Raw genomic sequence first — 19793 nt, 5'->3', positions numbered from 1 at the left:
TGGGGGGTGTTCTCTAATTTTTTTTAATTATTACATTTTTTTACTGCATTTGTTTTTTAAGAGATACTTTTTGCTACATGTAGTCTACGCACTCAATGTCACACATAACCATTAAACATAATAGTGTTGCACTTGCACAGTCAACTTGCAAACTCTTTCTAAATACCACGGTGATAATCTATTTGAATAGAAAATTAAGAAAATTAATTCACCAGAAATTTCGAGACAGCCTTCGTTTAATTATAAAGCATCGCACTAAATCAAAATAGCCTTTCATTTTTCTGCCGTCAGGCCAATGCAGATATACAGCTTGCTTCAGTGCAGTAGTGAAATGGATCATTGGGCACTTTAATCAGGGTATTTTGTCATTACTAAAAACTGCCGCTGAAATGATCCAGGAAATAGAATGGCTTCTACTATATGCACAGTACGTCTGTACTAATTTCTTCATTGTTTAAGTCTCTTTGGCGTGGCTATACGTGCCGTCTTCTGAATGACCACAGTCCACCGTCAACTCCCCGGCTGCGACACTTCGTAGAGGGCATGGCTGAACCCAGCTGGAAGGGATTTTTCCTCTCCGCATTTGATTATAAAACAGAGAAATATGTCATTGCGAAAAACAAGAAAGTCGGAGTGTTATATAGAGTCGTCCAGCTCGCAATCATTGGATACATTATCGGGTAAGTGTTTGAGCTATGTATGACTTATTTTGGTGCCGTAGTTCAAGTTAACCTTCAGTACTTGGCTAAAATTACCTGGTGCTAAGGCGTCGTCGGTATTCCCCCAGGTTTGAAATTGACATTTGATTTATGGTGATCAGAGGATTTTAAAAGCTATGGTAATAATGTATCGTAAACCATGTAAGAATATTAGCAGCTCAATTTTGTATGTTAGGCTACCGTATTCACATGGCACGTATGCGTATGAGAGCGTACTGTATTTGAAGTAAGGCAGGACGTGTGCTCTGCCATATTCTTCAGTTTTGCTTGATTTATGAATCGTCTAAATTGCCTATAGCAGTTTAACAGACAACTATTTGAAAATACCATCGGCTTGCCGGTGGGTCATTTTCTAAATTCCTTACAGCTGCAAGGCGGTGGTGGTAGTCTACTGCACTGCAAGTTTTCATTCAAGAGTCTGACTTATATTGTCAAGTAGCAACTCGTTTCATGCCAAGGTTTTTTGCTTAAGAAATAGCCTACCTTTGATGACCCTTTCTTAATCAACATTCCATTCTGTGACGTTGCAATAACAAATGATGACTACACAGCTTGTAAAGAAATTGCAATACATCATCTGTCCAATCTACAACTTTGAAACAGATAGTTTATTCTAACTTTATATCGAGTAGAATGTTATTTATTTATTTTTATTTGGGGGGGTTGTATTTTGTGCGTTTCGATTAATAACACATAGTACACACTGCTCGGCAGTGTCATTCCACCATGACATCTCAACAAACCCAGGTCCCATTTAGACAGTCCATGCATATACTGTATGCATATACAGTTAAGCCCAAAATTATTCATACCCATGCCAAATTTTGAGTTATAGTGAATTTTAATTTGACGAATAGGTTTCTTCTGGCTGGAAATGACATAAGAAGGTGACAAAAGACTGTAAGACATTGTGTTAGAGATGTTAAGGAAAAATGTTACCTAATTTTAAAAAAAATTGAAACATTTTTACAAAAAATGCCACATCCAAAATTATTCATACCCCTTGAAATTGTTGCAAATTTTTGAGGAAATGCAAGCTTCTATACCATTCCAAATGATCCTGGTAATTTCTGCCATGTTCTAGAGAATTCTAATCAACTATAAATTGAGAACAGCTGATGCAGTTGTTCTCTAGTAAGTTTCTAGCCAATTGCATGTCATGGCTAAAACCAAAGAGCTTAGTGAGGACCTCCGGTTGCACATTGTGGCTGCTCACAAGAAGGGGAAAGACTACAAAGCCATATCCAAGTGTTTTCAAGTGCCAGTGGCCACAGTGCAAAGCATCATGGTAAATAGTAAATGGACTGCATTTATATAGCGCTTTTATCCAAAGCGCTTTACAATTGATGCCTCGCATTCACCAGAGCAATTAGGGGTTAGGTGTCTTGCTCAAGGACACTTCGACATGCCCAGGGTGGGGGATCGAACCGGCAACCCTCTGACTGCCAGACAACTGCTCTTACCTCCTGAGCTATGTCGCCCCATCATCAAAAAGTACAAGAAGTTCCACACAGTGATAAATCTCAAAAAGTGTGGTAGGAAGCCAAAAGTGACCCTGCGCTGGCAAGAATGGTAGTGCGAGAGGCCTAGAAGAATCCAAGGATCACTACCAAGGCCATCTTGAAGAATCTGAGCAATTCTGGTACTAACATCTCAAGGCAGACACTCCAGCGGACACTGCACAAGGCTGGCCTCCATGGACGCCGACCAAGGAGGACTCCACTTCTCCAAGACAGGCACACAAAAGCTCGCCTAGCCTTCGCAAAAGCTCACCTGGACAAAGAAGAAAGCGTTTGGTCATCAATTCTGTGGTTAGACGAGACGAAAATGGAGTTGTTTGGACGTGGCTTTTGTTTGGCGAAAGAAAGGAGAAGCATTCAACCCCAAGAATACCATCCCCACGGTCAAGGATGGTGGTGGGAATGTAATGCTTTGGGGGTGTTTTTCAGCCAATGGGCCAGGCAACCTTGTCAAAGTAAACAGCATCATGAGAAAAGAGGACTACATTAAGATTCTGGAGGAAAACATCAGGCAGTCAGCAGAAAAACTTGGCCTTGGGCAGCACTGGACCTTCCAACAAGACAATGATCCGAAACATACAGCTAAAGTGGTCAAGAAACGGTTAACAGAAAACAATATTAACGTTTTGGAGTGGTCCAGCCAGAGTCCGGACCTGAATCCCATTGAGAATCTGTGGAGGGAAGTAAAGACCTGAAGCCTTCCAACCTCAAGGACCTGGAGATCTTCGCAGAAGAGGAGTGGTCCAAAATCCCAGTGGAGACGTACAAAAAGCTTGTTGACAATTATAAGAACCGTTTGACTGCTGTGATGACAAATAAAGGCTTTGCCATTAATTGCTGAGAAAGGGTATGAATAATTTTGGACATGGCATTTTTTGTAAAAATGAAGAAAAAAAAATTTTCATTAATATCTCGAACACATTGTCTTACCGTCTTTTGTCACCTTCTTATGTCATTTCCAGCCAGAAGAAACCTATTCGTCAAATAAAAATTCACTATAAAAAAACATTTGGCATGAATAATTTTAGGCTTAACTGTATGATGTGGAGAATATTTGATTGTAATGGCATCTTGTTGCCTACGGAATGGTCAATTCCATGGGGTGTGATGATTAAGCTGAGGGTGTTGGCCAGCTCATGATGTCAGCTACTTTCATGGTTAACATGTAGCTGGCTCTCCTGGAACACCTTGCATCAGATGCACCATTTGCAAGACTTTGCAGGAAATGTATTTATTTATTATTGGTGGTGGTGGTGTTTTGTAAGTGGCAGGGCTACTGAAATTTTATGTTTGTGCTTAACATGTGCACAGATGGGTTTTCCTGACAAAGAAAGGTTATCAGGAAACAGAGGAGTCTGTCCAGAGTTCTGTGATCACTAAACTCAAGGGGGTGTCCCTCACCAACACTACAGACACTGGGCTCCATCTGTGGGGTCCTGAGGACTATGTCATTCCACCCCAGGTGAGTCATCGGATCGCTTTAGAAAAGTCTCCTAAGAGGCATAAAACATAAATAAATATGAAGTTTGTGTATTTGGAATGTGCTCAGTTTTAAAAAGTAATCGTTGATCAAAGCCTTTTGGGTTCTAGGCACTGTGCTGTAGCAGTAAAAAGAAGGCCAGCTGGATGCTGGAATATATTCGCAAAAATATTGAGTATGAATCTAAGGAAGTTATACTTATCTTATAAGTATAGCTTATAAGATAAGTATAACTTTTTTTGTCGGACAACAGTTCTGGCAACCGTGCAGTTCTGGGGACGGTACTACAAGAAACATATAGAGGCTCTGGAAAAGGTTCAAAGAATGGCAACCAAATTGGCTTCTGGTATGAAAGATAGAAGTTATGAGGAAAGACTTTAGATGCTTAATATCTTCAAGCTTTGAAAAAGGAGACTTAGGGGCATTTTGATTGAGGTATGTAAATTCATAAAGGGGATTAAGAAATTGAACTACAAGAGGTTCTTCAGGTTGAGTGTTATTAGCAGACCAAGGGGGCATAAATGGAAATTGGCGATGGGTAAATTCTGCAGACATTAGGAAGCATTTTTTCACACAGAGAATAGTCACTGTGTGGAATAGCCTGCCAGGTCACAGAGTAGAGGCTTGATATGGTGCTGAATGCTATCTAATTTGTATGTAGCCTGAGCACTAGGTACAATTTAGTGGTGGGGAAGTTGCGATAATTGTTGGGCTGAATGGCCTGTTCTCATCGTTATGTTGTGTTGTGTTGTGTTATGTTAAGGAAGTACCAGTCTTCGCTATTCTTCATATTGCCAGCTGCAAGTTATCTTCCAACTGATATATTAGGCAGTGTGTCTGAATCACAATGTTTGGACATACATGCTCATTATAATTGCTGTCACCACAGCTATGCCACAGAAAGATAACAGTTATATCTGTAGCAGCATTAGCGCATGTATATGGCTGGTTTAATGAGCTGTCAAAAATGTGTTATGGTATGTTTAGTGATAAGTGGGGAAACCACTAACAGCTCATTGTAAATGACGAGTTTGGTTGAATATGTGACACTTATCACTTATTCACAGTGCACGGCTGACACAGTGTTCGTTTTTCAGCCTGGCAGCCAACTCAAGAGATTCCGTTTTCTTAGTTTTAGGTTTGTTCACTCAGTTATGAACCAAATGGCATTATAGACCTCAGAAGTAACACCTCTTGGACATTACAGCCCATATTCTCAGAAACAATGTTTTTTTTTGTTTGTTTTCAGGGGGAGACAGTATTTTTCATTATTACAAATTTTATTGAGACTCCAAATCAGAGACTAGGATACTGTGCTGAGGTAAGAAAGTCAATATTTCATGAAAAATATTTTGTCATTGCCTTGCAGTTTTATTGCACTGCTACTTTCAAAGCACTTTTTAGAGGCAATTCATACAGCGCAATGCAATGCAGTGCAATCTTGTGTGATTTTTATTAAGGAAGACTTGATAAAAACAGAGGATAGATTTTGCCTATTGAATGAGCCACATGTGAGAAGTGTGATTACGTACTCTCAAACTTTATAAATGCATCGAAAATATGCTAAATAATGCAACAACTAAAAGTATTTCACACACATCTGGGTACAAACAAACAATAAATATGCAACATTTAGAGCTTGGTAAAATGCTATCAAAACGATGATTTAGAAAAAACATTGTCAGAACTAGTAGTGTTTACAGGGTCCCACAGAATGACCCAGAGGAGTAATAACTTCCCTGGGCATGCAGAGAAAGTTGACATTTTTAACATGCTTACTGGCTGTTTCATAGCCTTAGATCTGAGATCACTAAAAATAAATGTGTGTGACCACAAATCTTGAGCTGTGTGTGTAATAAATCAGACAATCTGTATGTGCCACTGACCTCTTGAAATGCTACACATCAAAGGTGTGTCACAGTCTTCCTAAGGGAGATGCATTTGGATTCAAAGGTATATTACACAAAAACTAGGTAAGGCACTAAGTTTTGTATTGGTTTCTTATCTGTTCTTTCAATCAAAGCTGTAAGTTAAATTTTTGGTACAGACAGCAGCAATAAATGTCTTCTATAGAAAAAAAAACCATTTACTGTAACAACAGTGTATGCTGTCTGGGAGTTATTTATCCAGCCAATTAAAGGGGGGATGATACGATGTCTATATTGGCGAAACAAAGATAAGCTGAGAACATGCTGACTGTTCAAAATGCAAAAGGGATAAATGAACAAGTGACTGAGTCAGTAGAAGAATACATTCAAAGTCACTGTTAAAAAGCAAAGTAAGCAGAGATGTATGCAAAATGGCGAGTGAAGTGAGAAAACTTCAGCAGTTAATAATCACAGCAAATTCCAAAAGTGGCCATTAGGGTGCTGGAAATGTTTCATTGTGAGGCCCATGCAGTTTCTGCTGGTCATTAATCTTACTGAGTCTGCTGCAGGTTTCAAACCACAGGTCTCACCTTCTGCATGGCACTAGAAATATAATGTGCTTACCAAGTTAAACACCAAGGTCCCCAGACTAGGGAACTAATCACTCGCATTCAGGGGTGACATCATAGGCACCCTTGAGTGTCTACAGGCTCACTGCCTGAGCACCTCCAGCTGCGGGCTGAACAAACATTCTGTCTGCCGGATTTCTGACTCCATGGCAACAGTTTTGCACTTCCTTACATGGTGCATCAGTCATAGGGCACACCGTCTCTGCTCCATCACTGTTTCCATCCTGCCCTGAAAAGAATGTCCTCTGCGAGGACAATAAATAGTCCATCTGTACGTAAACCGTTTTACATTAAAAGGAGGAGGGAGCTTCGTTTGGTGAAGCTCAAGGCAATGAAATACTTGACTAGGGTCCAGCTGGAGAATAGGACACTCCTGACGCTATCGGTGAATGTAGCCCTAAACCATACGTTTGTGCAGTGTATAGGGTTAATTGCCTAAACCATACGTTTGTGCAGTGTGTGCGGTGAATTCTCTAAACCGTACGTTTGTGCAGTGTGTGGGGTGAATTCCCTAAACCATACGTTTGTGCAGTATGTGGGGTGAATTCCCTATACTGTACGTTTGTGCAGTGTGTGGGGTGAATCCCCTAAACCATACGTTTGTGCAGTATGTGGGGTGAATTCCCTATACTGTACGTTTGTGCAGTGTGTGGGGTGAATCCCCTAAACCATACGTTTTTGCAGTGTGTGGGGTGAATCCCCTAAACTTTACGTTTGTGCAGTGTGTGGGGTGAATTCCCTAAACCATACATTTGTGCAGTATGTGGGGTGAATTCCCTAAACTGTACGTTTGTGCAGTGTGTGGGGTGAATTCCCTAAACCATCCATTTGTGCAGTGTGTGAGGTGAATTCCCTAAACCATGCGTTTTGCAGTGTGTGGGATGAATTCCCTAAACCGTACGTTTGTGCAGTGTGTGGGGTGAATTCCCTAAACCATACATTTGTGCAGTGTGTGGGGTGAATTCCCTAAACCATACGTTTGTGCAGTGTGTGGGGTGAATTCCCTAAACCATGCATTTGTGCAGTGTGTGGGGTGAATTCCCTAAAACATACATTTGTGCAGTGTGTGGGGTGAATTCGGTAAACCATACGTTTGTGCAGTGTATAGGGTGAATCCCCTAAACCATACGTTTGTGCAGTGTATGGGGTGAATCCCCTAAACCATACGTTTGTGCAGTGTATGGGGTGAATTCCCTAAACCATACGTTTGTGCAGTGTATGGGGTGAATTCCCTAAACCATACGTTTGTGCAGTGAATTCTCTAAACCGTACGTTTGTGCAGTGTGTGGGGTGAATTCCCTAAACCGTACGTTTGTGCAGTGTGTGGGGTGAATTCCCTAAACCGTACGTTTGTGCAGTATGTGGGGTGAATTCCCTAAACTGTACGTTTGTGCAGTGTGTGGGGTGAATTCCCTAAACCGTACATTTGTGAAGTGTGTGGGGTGAATTCCCTAAGCCGTACGTCATGCTCAGCTGTACGTCACGTTTAATGTGTGTGTGCATGTTTAATCTTCTGGATTTTTTTCTGTTTTGTTCCACAGCTTTAGGGTGCCGGATGGCCTCTGTAGGGAAAATGCTGACTGTGCAGAGGGTGAATCGGTCATAGCTGGCCATGGTATGGTTGCTTACCTTTGAAGGGGAGAAAAAGTTTGTTGGTTCTAAAATATGGTATTTCATCACTCTAATCCTTGACAGGAGCGGAGGGTTTCATGGGGTGTCACTGTAGTCTTTAACATCTGTCAGTGTGGTTAATGAAATGACACCTTGTGAATAAATCTCCTGTTTTAAATTAACATGTGACTAATCATATGTCCCATGCTGAATGAGGACACAACTGTACCCTCTGTGCAAAATGTTTTTACCAATAAATAATAATAATAAATGCGATTTTATCCATGGAAATAGCTATACAAAAAGGCAAAATAAATGTCATGGTTACGATTGTCGTTGTAGATGTCAGAATGAAATGTCACTGACAAAAAAAGTTTGCTCTCTTTGCAGTGGTTTGGGCTGGAAATGAGCTGTAAGAGCGGGATATGCACAACACTGCCTATTGATTGGCTACTGAATCTTACAACAATGCACAGCCTTGGAATGCTGGGCATATTTCAACAACTGCAAAATATCTATGTATCTGTGTTACTGACTGTTTGTCTAGCTAGCTAAGTTAACTAAATGACGACGTTGTCGTGCACATCAATGTCACCAAGCTAACGTTATTAATAAACAAGTGAAGTCGTTATTTTGATGGCGATTAATAAATCATGTAATTTTACAATGTATCGAACGTTACATTTATGCTACTAGTTTAACGTTACCTACACACTGATTAAGTTAATATAAAAAGAATGTACTTACTGACGAGATGAAGTGATAACACAGTTTGTAACGAGGTTGGTTAGCCTACTAAAGAAATGGTGCCTTGCTTGGTACCGTTAGCTTGGGATAGTTGGAAGCATCAAGTGTTGAACGTCACTCTATGCACAATGAGGGTAAAGAACACTGATCTCAGACCTGCTGTTTTCCTATAGTGCGTTCACGTTTTAACCATCCGATGTCGCTGATGAGCTGTCCAACTGAGCCGCACCACTGTAACTGTTGTTTAAAAAACATCTTAAAAATAAATTTTTTTTAAAAACCGATGCTTAGGCCTGGCGGGGGGTCAATTTAGGCCCGGCGGCCCTCCGGGCTTGCAATACACTGGCGGAAACCCTGGTGTGTGGGGTGAATTCCCTAAACTGTACGTTTGTGCAGTGTGTGGGGTGAATTCCCTAAACCATACGTTTGTGCAGTGTATGGGGTGAATTCCCTAAACCATACGTTTGTGCAGTGTGTGGGGTGAATTCCCTAAACTGTACGTTTGTGCAGTGTGTGGGGTGAATTCCCTAAACCGTACGTTTGTGCAGTGTGTGGGGTGAATTCCCTAAACCGTACATTTGTGCAGTGTATAGGGTGAATTCCCTAAACAGTACGTTATGCAGTGTGTGGGGTGAATTCTCTAAACTGTACGTTTGTGCAGTGTGTGGGGTGAATTCCCTAAACTGTACGTTTGTGCAGTGTGTGGGGTGAATTCCCTAAACCGTACGTTTGTGCAGTGTGTGGGGTGAATTCCCTAAACCGTACGTTTGTGCAGTGTGTGGGGTGAATTCCCTAAACCGTACGTTATGCAGTGTGTGGGGTGAATTCCCTAAACTGTACGTCTGTGCAGTGTATGGGGTGAATTCCCTAAACCGTACGTTTGTGCAGTGTATGGGGTGAATTTCCTAAACCGTACGTTTGTGCAGTGTGTGGGGTGAATTCCCTAAACCGTACATTATGCAGTGTGTGGGGTGAATTCTCTAAACTGTACGTTTGTGCAGTGTGTGGGGTGAATTCCCTAAACTGTACGTTTGTGCAGTGTGTGGGGTGAATTCCCTAAACCGTACGTTATGCAGTGTGTGGGGTGAATTCCCTAAACTGTACGTTTCTGCAGTGTGTGGGGTGAATTCCCTAAACCGTACGTTATGCAGTGTGTGGGGTGAATCCCCTAAACCGTACGTTTGTGCAGTGTGTGGGGTGAATTCCCTAAACCGTACTTTATGCAGTGTGTGGGGTGAATTCCCTTAACTGTAAGTTTGTGCAGTGTGTGGGGTGAATTCCCTAAACCGTACGTTTGTGCAGTGTATAGGGTGAATTCCCTAAACCGTACGTTTGTGCAGTGTATAGGGTGAATTCCCTAAACCGTACGTTTGTGCAGTGTGTGGGGTGAATTCCCTAAACCATACGTTTGTGCAGTGTGTGGGGTGAATTCGGTAAACCATACATTTGTGCAGTGTGTGGGGTGAATTCCCTAAACCGTACGTTTGTGCAGTGTACGGGGTGACTTCTCTCTCATGCTCAGCTGTACATCACGTTTAATGTGTGTGTGCACGTTTAATCTTCTGGATTTTTTTCTGTTTTGTTCCAGAGCTTTAGGGTGCCGGATGGCCTCTGTAGGGAAAATGCTGACTGTGCAGAGGGTGAATCGGTCATAGCTGGCCATGGTATGGTTGCTTACCTTTGAAGGGGAGAAAAAGTTTGTTGGTTCTAAAATATGGTATTTCATCACTCTAATCCTTGACAGGAGCAGAGGGTTTCATGGGGTGTCACTGTAGTCTTTAACATCTGTCAGAGTGTGGTTAATGAAATGACACCTTGTGAATAAATCTCCTGTTTTAAATTAACATGTGACTAATCATATGTCCCATGCTGAATGAGGACACAACTGTACCCTCTGTGCAAAATTCTCATAATGTACGATGGTAATTTGAAAGTCAGAAAAAAGACACCACTGTGGTAAATACAGACATTATTTCTTACATTATATATCACATTAAAGTAATTCTATGTTTGGATATCATTTATGTTTTATAATAACACCTTTAGATTTGTTTTAAAGATATATGAGCTTTCCTGCAGGAGTTAAGAGTGGACGCTGCTTGAAAAAGGACAGGAACTCTACTGGCACGTGTGAAATATATGGCTGGTGTCCCATTGAGAGAAACCGACAACCACAGTAAGACCAGACCTTCACTGCTGATACATCCTACCCAAATAAATATATCACTGAAAGTTGATTTTTACATACTTACACACACAGAGACGCACACACACGCACACACACATGCATACATGCACACACACATACACCCCCATACTCACACATACATGCACACACACACATACACGCACCCACACACACACACACACACACGCACATGCACCCACACACGCACACATACATGCACACTCACACACACACACACACACACACACACACACATACACACACACATATACACACACACGCACACATACACACACACGATCATGCTTAGCAAAGCACAATCTGGCATTTTGGTTTTAATCATCAACTCCCTCTGGGCAAAAGTGCTGAGTCTGGATATGATGAATTGTATAACGCGACCCCCCCGTCATGCACATACACACACCCACACACGCACACCTACATGCACACACACACACACATACACATACCCACACACACACACACACACACACACACACACCCACCCACACACGCACACATACATGCACACACACACACACGTGCACACACGCACATACATGCACACACACACACACACGCACACACACACTTCCACATACACACACACACACACACACTTATGTACACGTACACATACATGCACACACACATGCACACGCTCACACACATACACACACCCACACACATATACACACGCACACACACACACACACACACGCACACACACATGCAAACACACACACACACACACACGTACACACACACATGCATGCATACATAGGGCATTTTTAGTAAGAATTAAATGAGGTCTCATTCTCGCTATGAGCCTGTAATTGCCTGTATTGTATATGATGGCTTAACTCACTGAAATATATCACCATTCTATGCAGGTAAAAGAATTATCTTAGTCTTTTAGTCCCTCTTTTTCAGGGAACCCTTGTTAAGAAAGGCTGAGAACTTCACAATCTACATAAAGAACTTCATCAGATTTCCTAGATTTGGATTTTCAAAGTAAGTGACACTCATGGAACACCCATCAATGAGCATGAGGAAACCATAAAAGGGAGAGAGACAACAGCTCAGATCCAGTATTAACTTAAGATTTTAACTTAAGATTAAGATTTTTATTGTTAAGTTGACCCTTCATTTGCGTGAGTGGATGCCAATGATCTATTGCACTAGTTAGATTGTCTGCTCTAAAGACACATTTAAGGAAGCGTTTTTGTGACACACAGATTGTAGGCAAGCATACTCAATGAGCGGGTAGGTTTTAAAATTACAAGTCTTGGCTGTAGCAAAAGTGTAAACAACAGTTTGATCAGACAGCAAATCAAGGTTTATTTTCATGTCTTTTACTGAACTGTAGAATTGACAACATGGGGGGGAGGGGGGTATTCCCGGCACACTACAGGTGAGGGAAACTGTTGCATTCACACCTACAAGCCCAAGCCAGTACTGACTTCAGTTGATGCAGGTCTGTCTTGTGCAATACATCTCTCCTCTTGCTCTGTTCTCAGATCGAATGTTCTGGATACAGCTAATGACACATATTTAAAAAGATGCTCATACGACAAGATCACCCAGCCATACTGCCCTATCTTTCGACTGGGAGATCTTGTTAGTTGGTCTGGACATGAGTTCCAGGACATGGCATTGATGGTAAGTATTTACATACTGCAGCTCAGTTTATCAGCCGATCAAACAATCTGCTTGCAGTCTAAGATACGCTACATGGCCAAATGTTTGTGGACACCCGAACATCATACCTATATGTGTTTGTGAATATCTCATTCCAAAACCATGGCCATGGTTGCTACCCCCTTTGCTGCTATAACAGCCTGCACTCTTCTGGGAAGGCTTTCGATTCTCTTCCATTCAGCCACCAGAGCATTAGTGAGGTTGGGCACTGATGTTGGGCGATAAGACCTGGCTTGCAGTCGGTGTTCCAGGTCATCCCAAAGGTGTTCGATAGGGTTGAGGTCAGGGCTGTGTGCAGGCCAGACAAGTTCTTCCACACCAAACTCTGCAAACCATTTCTTTATCAACCTCACTTTGTGCATGAGGGCATTGTCATGCTGAAACAGGAAATGCCTTCCCTCAAACTGTTGCCCCAAAGTTGGGAGTACACAATTTTCTAGAATGCCATTGTATGCTGTGGCATTAACATCTCCTTTCACTGGAACTAAGGGGCCCAGCCCAGACCATGAAAAACAGCCCCAGACCATTATTCCTCCTTCACCAAAATGTACAGTTGGCATTATGCATTCAGGCAGGTAGCCTTCTCCTGGCATTCGCCAAACCCAGATTCGTCCATCAGACTGCCAGATAGTGAAGCATGATTCATCACTCCCGAGAATACGCTTCCATTACTCCAAAGTCCAATGGTGGTGTGCATTACACCACTCCAGCCAACGCTTGGCATTGTGCACGATGATTTTAGGCTTGTGTACGGCTGCTCGGCCAAGCAAACCCATTTCATGAAGCTCCCGACGAACAGTTCTTGTGCTGACATTTCCTCCAGAGGCAGTTGGAACTCGATAATGAGTGCTGCAAACGAGGACAGATGAATTTTACGCGCTACGCGCTTCATCACTCGCCAGTCCCGTTGACTCGTGACTTCAGCTTGTGTGGACTACCACTTTGTGGCTGAGCTGTTGTTGCTCTTCAGTACAACTCATTCTGCTGCCAATGATTGTCTATGGAGATTGCATGGCTGCTTGATTTTATGCACCTGTTAGCAATGGGTGGGGCTGAAGTAGCCGTTCCCACTAATTAGAAAGGGTGTCCACATACTTTTCGCCATGTCGTGTATTTTCAGAGGAAGACTGCAGACCATCAAGCTACATGAGGGACATTCTTCAGACAATGCAACAGATAAGGAGCCACTTTAGCTTTAGCTCACAGTATATACATTTTGCTCTATTTCTGTTTTACAGTTAAATTCATTTTCAGTTAATCTGAGAAGTGGTAAGAACTATCTGTTGTAAGCTTCCTAGAGTGTGATGGTACTGCAAATGCAGTAATAGTGTAGAACACCTGTGATGTAACTGCATAAAAACTTAATGTATCTCACCCAGGGAGGGTCGATCGGAATTCTGATCGAATGGAACTGTGACCTGGACAAGGGCTACTCCAGGTGCAATCCACACTACAGCTTCACCCGTCTGGATGTGAAGTCTTCAGCCAGTTCCATCACATCCGGATACAACTTCAGGTGCGTTTTAAGGTTTCACCCCCTGTTAAAGGAGCTCATTCAGGTGGAGGGGATAAACAAGAGATTGCTACATGCAATATTATACACTGTGAATTTGTGAACCTTTTTCTGCTTTTGTTTGTTGTCTTTCTGTGTAATCCTGTTTTCTCAGATACGCACGCTATTACAAAAGTGGAGCAGGGCAGAGTTATCGAACGCTATATAAAGTCTATGGAATTCGCTTCGACATCATGGTCCATGGGAAGGTATGAAAACAAAAACTTTTCGTAGTCTTATTTAGGCTACAAAAGAAAAAGTAGGAAAGTTAATTAATTCATGTGTCTGTTCATGTGACACTATGCCTTTCTCTTTCAGGCTGGGAAGTTTAATATTATCCCCACAATAATTAATATTGGATCTGGACTTGCTTTAATGGGTGCAGTAAGTATGAACATATTTTACATTGAATAAACATTGAATAAAATATATATATAATGGATAACACACCTGACCAGGTGCATTTTTGGAGGGTAAATTGTAGGGTGCAGTTACAGTGTCTAATCAGAAGCGGTCACTACATGATTTTATTTTATTTTGTTGCTAATGTTCAGTTTCATTGATTGGCAGAGGCAGATTCAGCTCACATTCAAAATATTCTAATTATTTGAATATATTTTGTTTACTTTCTAAAACTATTGCAAAATGTATATTGTTATTTTGGCTGTGGTGCATCATTTTAGTGCTATTCATATATGCACAGAACTGCCTCCATTTTGATCCTGTTTCTTCTTTCATGTATACACTTGGCAACCATGACCCAGCTTTGCTCAGATGTTTTCCAGGCAACATTGTTCATTCTTTCATTTCTCAGTTAACTATAACTGGTCATGGACTGTAGCTGCTCAAATAGTGCTTTAAGACTTTTGGGCCCTGACCGGCTATGCCCAAGATGAGGTAAAAAGGATTTCTCACAACTTGAATGAGCTCCAGTTTGGTACGTGTGTAGTTTATAATGACTTGATGTATATGAAACACTTTTCAGTGCTGTCTAATTAGCTGCACCTGTCACTGCTACCAAGTAAGGATTGCTCTTACCTGTTGTCTGGTATGGATGTCAGTGTACTGCTGATCACCCCCATTACTCTGAGATTGCATTTTCAGTGATTAAATAAAAAAGTTAATTTTAAAAGATTTTCAATTATCTTCATTATCATTCACCAGAGCCTCTCCAACAAAGCTACCAGACTGTGGACTTGAAAGCTTTGTAGTTGCCTTAGGCAACGCCTAGTTTTATTTCCGGAAATGCAGTGCTGGTTTTCATACAGCACTTGAAAGCTTTGGCTCACACATTTTTGGTAATTCTATGCTTTTGTACACCATGTGGCAATAAAGCTGTGAGTTCTTAAGCTATCCCCATTAATGAATGGGTGGAATATAGGCATAGTTGGAGAGAGGGAGAGAACAAAGATGGAGGCTCTACTTACTACAGTACACTATATTTATGCAAGAATAACTGCATGCGCAACAATGTCATGCAATCATATTGCCGACTCTGTGTTTGACATTTAGTAGTTGACACTACACTCACAAAACCAATAAGTGCCATTGTACACCTGTGGCAGCAGGTCAGGTTTAGAACTGACAAACATTTCTTGTAAGTAAATAAACATTTTTAATTAATAACAATAATAACCTTATTTCTTCCTGGTTCCCTGCCAATTGCAAGCGAGGGCACTTTGGAAATTACTGCACCAAAGTGGCATGCTTTCAAACATTGTTCCAAGTAATATATTCCCAAACTGAAACTTAGAGAATATCACAGCTGCCTTTTGCATGTGATTTTACCCATCCCTGGATTAGACAAACACGACTGAAGTGATGTTTGTCATGCCTCTGGAACAGAAAATGATCTTAAGCAATAATCTCCTGTATGGATTTTCAAAGTAGATACAAAAGGAACATACTGGTGATAATACTGTCTTTAATTACACAGAGATTCACTGAGTGGTGACAGTAACGCACAGATAATAATTCAGTGTGGACATACCCAAACAGACTCCATGTTGTTTCAGGGGGCATTCTTCTGTGACCTGGTGCTGCTCTACATGATGAAGAAGAGTACATTCTACAGAGAGAGTAAATTTGAATCTGCCAAGTATGACTCCGTAATATCACATTTACACACTGGTAATTCATGCAATCAGAGAACACTCTACTTTCACACTTATTTCATAGTGAAACAGGTGAAATAATAGGAGATTCTGTCTGCTATGAAATTACTTGATAGGGAAGGAGGACACACACCTAAATATATACAGTATAGTGAGGTGCTGTCTAACGAAGCAATCATAAAAAGAGAAAGATAGTCGCACTTTCTTCTGTAATAAATTACTTGGGAGCATAATAGTGTGCAATGATCTTTTTGCGCAATTAAATGACTGCCATGCATTTTTTAGCACATATATTTAAGCCACAATATTAAAAGTGTAAGTAGATTATTGTAAGAGTCTTCTCAGAATGTAGGATTGCACTCCACAATTTGGCAACTAGTTGTTAACCAATTAGTATGCTCATCAGAGAAATACGGGTGGGTAGCACTGTCGCCTCACAGCAAGAAGGTTGTGGGTTTGAATCTCGGCTTGGGGCCTTTCTGTGTGGAGTTTGCGTGTTCTCCCTGTGTTCACGTGGGTTCCCTCCAGGTGCTCCGGTTTCCTCCCACAGTCCAAAGACATGCAGGTAGGCTAATTGGAGACTCTAAATTGCCCATAGGAATGAGTGTGTGAGTGAATGGTGTGTGAGCCCTGCGGTAGATTGGCAGCCTGTCTGGGGTGTACTCCTGCCTCTCGCCCAATGCACGCTGGGATAGGCTCCAGCACCCCCCGCGACCCTGACCAGGATAAGCGGGTATAGATAATGGATGGATGGATGAGAGAAATACTGTGTGTATATATATATACATTCCTGGGCAAAAAAATGGGCCAAGCCCAAAATGGCAAAATATTAAGCTTTTAATGGTCTTAACAACCAATCATTGGTCAGAAAATTAGCAAGAATTAAACAAATTCACTCCTGAGAACTCCTGTGCCACCTTTTGCTTGTTCACTTTTGCTGCAGTGAACTGGAAAAGCTAGAAACAGGGAAATTCACTGATACAGTAGACAAATTAACAATGTCAAATAAGAGTCATGTTTTGTATTTGGTTGCATGTCATTTGCATGCCATGACTTCCTGATGTCTGTGACCTATCAATATCATCAGAGTCTGGATATCTTATTTTCAGGTTGTCCTATAAGCGATACAAAAACTCTTTGCATTTGATGGATCTCTATGGGAATTGGGGGGTGGGACTAGATTCAGCTGTAAATTATGCCGATACCGTATGGAACACATTTGTTGGCTAAATAGCTTTAAGTCATCAAGGGTCCAAGGTATCAAATGAGCCTCAATCCACCGTGCTGCTGCCAGATATGCGGTAGATACTAGAGAAGCATTGTTTCTCCTGAATATTTTTTCCATTGAGTTCAACAGGAAAATCAATCAGGAGAAATAATGCTTGTACACACACACATACAGTGCTGTGAAAAAGTATTTGCCTCCTTCCTGATTTCCTGTTATTGCATATTTCTCACACTGAATGGTTTCAGATCCTAATACAAATTAGAGAAAGAGAACCTGCGTGTAAGACTGACACCACATTATAGGAAGCGTTTGTTTCCAGTTAATGCTGCTAAACCATGTGCAACCAGTTATTAAGTTTAAGGGGGTAATTACTTCTTCACATGGGTGATACGGGTGTTTGATAACTTTTTTCATTAAATAGATTCATTTCTAAAATGCGTTTCCTCAGTTTATATGGCCAATAGCCATATAATCTGTCATAGGATGGTGACATTTTTAACTTTTCCTTTCTTGTGCAGTTTCAGGGATCTATTGCTTTAGCCTTATTCACTTTTTTGTGTGTTCAGTATTGCCCTCTCTTGATCAAGCAGATGCATGACCTGTGTGAGTGTATTTTCTTACAGGTTCTTGTGCGTGGGTTTTTTGTGCCTCTCTAAAGGAACAGCACTAGCCATAAAACGGGAGAGGGGAAGACAGAGGACAGGGTGCACAGGAAACAGATCCTGGAGCGGCGGCAGCTGACCGATCTGTCGCCTGAAGCTTAGCAGACGAACAGCTCAAAGAGGATGAGCTGTTGGCATCAGAGCACAGAAACGGGCGGGGGCCGGATGGATGGGACAGAGCCTTCCGTCAGCATCCCTCCCCTTTCATCTGGAACTCGGCAGTGCCAGGTCAGCCTCATGGACAAGGCCATGCTAGACTCCAGCCTCGACATGCCACAGCTTGAATGTATTACCATTCTGTCAAGCTGAAAGACAGAGAACAAGCGTGACCACAGGACAGATCTGCCAAAGAACACAACAGCATTGCTGTGCCCCCCCCCGGGCAGGCCCCACAAGCGATGAGCTGAAAAAAATACACTGACATTTCTGTCTGGCCTTTCTGCCTTCTGTGGTTCTCAGCCCCACTGTTATCAGCAGATGGGAGAAGCCATGTTATGACACGCTTGCAAGGCAAAACATTTTTTGCAATATAAACAAATGTTTTCGTAGCAGTGAAAAGCAGTGCATTGGACATGTTCAAATCAGGTTGACACTCTTTACGCTAGAAAAATGCATGATCCTGCAATGACTTGAATTGTGATTCAGAATTGCATTGTGCTTGCAGTTTCATCAGAAATCTATGTAGAATTGCTTGTGTTCATCCGCCCTCCACAGTGTAGACTGCATTTGATCTCTCGGTCCCCCGGAGAGAAAGGGAACCACTTTAGTGTGAATCGCTGGGATACAGAACAAGTCCGACAAGTTGGTATCATTATGTCTATACATCTGTTCCAAAGTGGATTTAGCCTTTTTACACCAAACAGATAGTGGCTTTAATATTTCCAGAAACAGACATCACTACCATCTTTATGTGACCAAGTGAAGACTCAGTGAATGGGATGGGACAGTAGGGCTGCATGAAACTGGGCCGCTATTCAAATCCATGACAGAGAAGTGTTTACTGAGAGATCATTCCAGAAGAAGGAACTAAATGTGTGGACTGTTATTAAGTAAATGCTACACTGACAATTACTGTAAGCCTTTCTACATATTTTTTTTATTTTTTTTTGAAATATCTGTGGGCAATGAAAATCCGCAGAATCAGACCATAGCTATAATAGAGACAAAATGAAACATCACATTTAATAAATTGAATTAAGTAATATACAAGATGACCACACACAAAGCCATACAAAATATTTTATTTTGCACTGCAATATGCTGATTTCTGAATGTCTAACCAATATTGTAGTCTTGGAGAATAAGTTTGGTGGTTTCAAAGTATTTATTCGTAGAGTGTGATAAAATGTATGCAAAAAGCTTTAATTAAAAGCTAATGACCCAGATCGGCAATCTATTCATTTGAGCAGACCAAGAACAGCTTTTCCAAAGCTTTAAGTCTGTGAGATTTATAGCACAAATATACATCAGGAAACAGAAGAGCCTAAAAAGAATATCTCCAAGCCATATAGTCAAGTATAAAATATGCAGCAAGATGTTTTATACCCGAACTCGTTCTGCCCCCGTAAGATCTCAGTTGCAGTGAATCACTTGAATAAATTTGAACTTGAATCTGCGGTGTGCCTTTATGAGTCTGAAATATACTTTGCTCTTGAGTACGTTTACCTTTAGTTTGTGAACAGCACATTTCTCTGAAACTTGACTTAAGCCTTATAACTACATAGCCAAAAGTATGTGGACACCTGACATTCAAATTCTCATCTAATATTATAGG

General features: G+C 41.4%; 1 protein-coding gene across 9 annotated transcripts; it reads left to right on the top strand.

The window, feature by feature from the left end:
* The first annotated feature begins 273 nt into the window (after positions 1-273).
* Positions 274-19630, top strand: LOC118210338 (P2X purinoceptor 5-like). Of its 9 annotated transcripts, none has more exons than XR_004761836.1 (12): positions 274-680; positions 3551-3701; positions 4969-5040; positions 10163-10238; positions 10654-10750; positions 11696-11776; positions 12283-12424; positions 13843-13979; positions 14131-14224; positions 14334-14399; positions 14830-16113; positions 18016-18043. XR_004761836.1 is itself a non-coding variant. In XM_035386440.1 (12 exons), the coding sequence occupies exons 1-12, from the start codon at positions 421-423 to the stop codon at positions 18025-18027; spliced, it is 1338 nt and encodes a 445-aa protein (XP_035242331.1). In that variant the 5' UTR covers positions 274-420; the 3' UTR covers positions 18028-19630. The 9 variants fall into 9 exon arrangements, 7 of the variants coding, with proteins under 7 accessions (XP_035242331.1, XP_035242329.1, XP_035242334.1 ...); XR_004761835.1 differs by lacking the exon at positions 18016-18043 and adding an exon at positions 17981-17994; XM_035386440.1 differs by having other exon boundaries at positions 16031-16145; positions 17981-19630.
* The last annotated feature ends 163 nt before the right edge of the window (positions 19631-19793 follow it).

This window comes from Anguilla anguilla, chromosome 12 (genome assembly GCF_013347855.1).
Source record: "Anguilla anguilla isolate fAngAng1 chromosome 12, fAngAng1.pri, whole genome shotgun sequence".
In the NCBI taxonomy this organism is placed as follows: Eukaryota; Metazoa; Chordata; class Actinopteri; order Anguilliformes; family Anguillidae; genus Anguilla; species Anguilla anguilla.
This window is presented reverse-complemented; position numbering and strand designations above follow the sequence as displayed.